General features: G+C 38.8%; 1 protein-coding gene across 1 annotated transcript in view; it reads left to right on the top strand.

The window, feature by feature from the left end:
* Positions 1–487: 487 nt before the first annotated feature.
* ASMTL (acetylserotonin O-methyltransferase-like) overlaps positions 488–4,509 on the top strand; it is a gene marked incomplete at its 5' end in the record, with an annotated part of 22,144 nt that continues 18,122 nt past the window's right edge. The window contains 4 exons of the mRNA XM_009706032.1: positions 488–555; positions 1,304–1,435; positions 3,239–3,286; positions 3,918–3,982. Of these exons, the coding sequence (XP_009704334.1) occupies positions 488–555; positions 1,304–1,435; positions 3,239–3,286; positions 3,918–3,982 (313 nt within the window). The remainder of the gene's footprint in view (positions 556–1,303; positions 1,436–3,238; positions 3,287–3,917; positions 3,983–4,509) is intronic.

Below are 4,509 nucleotides of genomic sequence, written 5' to 3'. Positions count from 1 at the left end.
CCGGGGCCGTTCGGAGCCTCCGGACGCGTTTCTGTCCCCTGGGCTGCGCGTCGGCTTACATACGAATACTTTTTTTAAATTATTTTTTCAATCCCAATTCGTCTTGTCAGATTTGTCAGTTTTGTGTAGGATCAGATTAATATGAGAGTGGATTAAAGTATTCTGCTAACGGGGAGATGGTGTATTCAAACAAATAAAAGACTTGCTCAGGTTGAAGACTTGATCAGGCTGAAAAATGCTGGCATAATTACTTCTGGCATATAATAGAAAAGTTTAGAAGGTCTTGCAATGGGCTGAAGTAATTAAAAATGTACTTTCATTGCCTGCCCTTTAGATACTTAATACCGAAACTTCTGAAAATTTCACTTAGGCTTCTGAAACTTATGTAAATGTGATGGGATTAGTATTATGAGTGGGGAGGGGAAGGGGGAATAAGGTAGCTGTCTGTTCTTTCTGTAAAAAAGAACGTGCCTTGTTCTCCACTTAGGGAGCGCAAAGGAAGCCGTAACTCATTCAGACTTCAGCCCCTGTGGAGGAACTTGTCAGCCTCACTGGGTAGGCTGGATAAGGCTTTTGAATGGCATTTGAGTATTACAATCCATCTAATTCAGGTTGCTTAGTGTTAATATCCTTCATGGGAGAAGTTGAACTTAAATGGGAGTATGTACTTTTCAATATACAGAGATTAGAAACACCAAGGTTCAAGCATGCACAGACTTATTAGAAACATAATGTGCCTGCTGGGTGTTGTAAATTTACAGGTATAACCTGGAGGCAAGAAGTAGGAAGAATAGGATGGGTTTTTTTGGCAGAATGACAGAGAAACTGGCACTTCCTGTTTTCTGTTTATCACATGTATAATGACATACAAAGTGTGGGTGGTAAAGCTCCTGTAAGAATGTGTACTACTGGTGCACAAGTGCAGTGCTATGGATCAATTCAGAAAGAAAAAAAATCCGGTGGTAGAATAGTCTGTTTATGAAGTATATAACGTTCATACTGTTAGATTTTTATAGGAGAAGAATGGTGAAATTACTAATATGATTAGATTCTAATAAATAATAAGGGTAAAATCAAGTAAGCCCACCAGTTTAAAAGTTCTGATGGTTTTGTTTGGATTGCTTGCAAATGATGTGTATACACTAAACACTAATAGAAGCACTTTTTTTCCCACTATGTATTTACGGGGAAGGGGTGTTGAAGTGAAAAGAGCAAAAATCAAATTTGTCACTTGCTTAATATGTCTTGGGAACAGCCTTTGATAACAAGATCAGATTGACTGCATTGCTTTCCTTTGTTACAGGGACTGCGGTTTGAGGTGGTTCCATCCTGGTTTAAGGAGACACTTGAAAAGTCATCTTTTGCAGCCCCTTATGAATATGCGGTGGAAACAGCAAAACAGAAAGCTCTTGAAGTAGCAAACAGAATGCATGTAGTAAGTTACCAGCTATTTCTGCAATGAGATTTTTGTCTTTAAGCGGTGCGTGTTACTGTGACTTAATTTGCATGTACTTCTTAGGTAGTCTCTTGAGTGCATTTTCCCCACTGAAGGCAAATGGATATTTTTCTGTCATTTGTGAAAGATAGCTTACCAAAATTAACTCACCTAATCAAAAGAAGGTCTCATGCCTGCAGTTCAGGCTTTCCACAAGCAGCAGTGGCCTGATTCTCTTGTCAGCAGCACATGTGCTCTTGTTTGGGATATATACTTGGTAGTTCCTTCCAACAGTCAGGTGTGTGGCTGGACAGTTGTTCATTCCAGGTATTTGTTGACTGCGGAGGCAGACTCTATGGAAGACCACATTGATGTGAATCCAGTGCTTTGCTGTAGCTTTCATTGAACAATAGTTCAGTTGAACAGTTGTGACAAGAGAATAGCTCAGAACTTGTGAGTATAGAGGTGCTGGAGGAAAGCAAAAAAGACAAATTCTGTTTTAAAGCGTTCTGGACAGAGAAACAGGCAATTTCATTTTAAGGAGGGAGAAGCTGACATGATTTCAGGTTCTGTAGTCAAGGCATTCATTTTGTATCCTAAATATTATCAAAACCAGTGATACCACTTATACTATCAGTGGTATTTGGACTTCTACCTTTGGCTGTGATCACTGTGTTTGAGCACATAAGGCTGTTGTCTACCAGAACCTTTTTCAAAGTCTGGGTGATTAGATCCCACGAAATATACCATAATAATTTCTTGATATTATAGCTCTGAAAGAGAGGAGTATGTTTGTTGAACCTATACTGATGGCAGAAAAAGTATGTCAAACACTTTAAACAGCAATGTTGCCAGATGTCACCATTCTTCAAAGCAAATATTGCATGATCTCCAGTGTAAATTGTTATCCAGATTTCTGTCAACTTGTCAGAGAATGGTACAGCGTTAGGAGAGTGGATTTTAAACCCAGCCTCACTAACTGATTTACATTGGGCTTTCATTGCAAAACACTATGCTGACGGTAATGCTAGTTCAGTAGACTTCAAAATGCTTCTTCACACAGGAATTTTTTTAATGATGTCTGGAATTAATTCTATTTAAAGCACATCAAAAGCCTTTCTATAGAAGAATCACCTCCCTAGAAACTTTTTAATACAATGATCACAGTTACAGACAAGTTTCCTGTCTTGTTGTGTTAAATAGTAACTATGTACCTCATAACATGCAAGTAAAACAAAACTTGGCTATAGGGACAGATTACAGTTTAAAGCCAGGAACGGCTACAAGGAATCTTTATGTACCCCTAGCTCTCAGTTCCCCACCATGGACTGTATGTGTTCCCTTTTGAGAGAGACAAGCAAAGTGTAGCTAAAGAAATTTGGCGATTTTTTTTTTTTTAGCAAAACTTGGCTTGGAAAAATGATCCTAGAGGGCTGTATTCTCTGGCTTCCATAGACTGGACACTTCCTTTAAGGAATTCTGCCTACCACCTTGAAGACTGGGCTGACTTTTGAGAATGCAGTTAGTTCTTTTCTGGATACATTTGTTCATCAGTAATGTATTTGGGCAAACTCATGACCTGAGAATGGGCTACTCGAGCCTTCAATTTTCTTCACTTCTATGGCAATATAAATGATTACTATTTTGTAAACCATGCAAAAAGAGAAACACTGTCTTGTGTTCAGGTCAACGTAGAGCTCTGCCTGTAAACCAAGAAACTTAGGTTTTCTTACCTGAAGTTTTAAAAGGTTTTGTTCTTTCTACCTCTTTTGAGAAATACCTTCTTTGTTTATGCCTTTGCAGAAACACCTGAGAACACCTGATGTTGTCATAGGAGCAGACACTATTGTGGTAAGAAGTCTTCTGTGGCTTAGCATAGTTTTAATTTGACAAGCGTAGAAAATACTTGTATTTTAGGTTTAAAGTTAAAGTTTGAAAGCTGTCTTCACTGGGAAGTTATACCTGCAATCTAATGTATCTTTTGGGTTTTAAGAGTGTGGGTTTTAAGGTTTTTTCCCCAACAGGGCAATTTTTGGTATCTTGAGTGCTAGAAGCCTTGCTGCGGTTTTTGCAGAGACACTAGTATTGCATAAGTATTGCCTTCCATCCTCTGGTATGTAATGGAAATTCTGTTCTCAGGCAACTGTTGACTGTCAAGAAGTCTGGATCATGTGAACTGTTCAATGTTTTGCCTTGTAGTGGGCATCACTTTATACCTGTCATCTCCACAGGGACAGTGAACAGTTAAGGACAGAAGTTGAATTACACTTTTGTTTGAGAGCTGCAGCCACTGGAGTGTAGAGTGTTGCACTTATTACGTGCTTGACCCTAAATTACCTGTTGTACCTAAGTATCTGTGCTTCTTGCTCTACTCAGGAGACTTGTGTTTGAAGCACTGTCTGAAATCATGGTTTAAATGTAATTTCTGACCTCAGTTTCTGAAAAATAAGAAAAAGCAACACACTCTGTCTTTCTGTTTTAGACTGTGGATGAGCAGATCCTGGAGAAACCAGTTGATAAGCAAGATGCATATAGGATGCTGTCAAGGTCTGTAGTTTTAAGTAAGATTCCAAATGTGTATATTAAGCTGTTTTAAAAGGAGCTGTACAGATTCCTTGAGGTATATGAAGAAGTCTAGGGACACACATTTTTGAATCATTTTTAAATAGTGTAAGCCAGTTCTGCCACTGAAGAAGTTAGACCTGCTTTTGTGTTACCCACAGCTGCTTGCTCTTGCCCCTTCACCTTAGGAAGCTGATCAGGGACATAATGAACCATTTTGTTTTCATTTGGATTAGTTTTCAGTCATTTATCAGAAGACTATATGTATGCTTCAGCTGGTACAGGATGGGGAGAAATGGAGAGAAATCATGATGGGAAAGAGGACAGAACCATCATAGAAGTGGTTTGAGGCTTGACATTTAATGGAAGAATATTGCATGTACAAGAAGATACATGGTGATATCTGTTCATGGACAATTGCTTTAAGTTCTATAGTTTAACTGAGGAGGAAGAATCTACTTCCATCAGTGTTCTCCATGGATGGTGGGCTGGTGTTTTTTGAGGCTGCTTCT

This window comes from Cariama cristata, unplaced genomic scaffold, assembly GCF_000690535.1.
Source record: "Cariama cristata isolate BGI_N322 unplaced genomic scaffold, ASM69053v1 scaffold8858, whole genome shotgun sequence".
Lineage (NCBI taxonomy): Eukaryota > Metazoa > Chordata > Aves > Cariamiformes > Cariamidae > Cariama > Cariama cristata.
The sequence above is the reverse complement of the archived record's forward strand: the minus strand, read 5'-3'. Positions and strand labels throughout refer to the sequence as shown.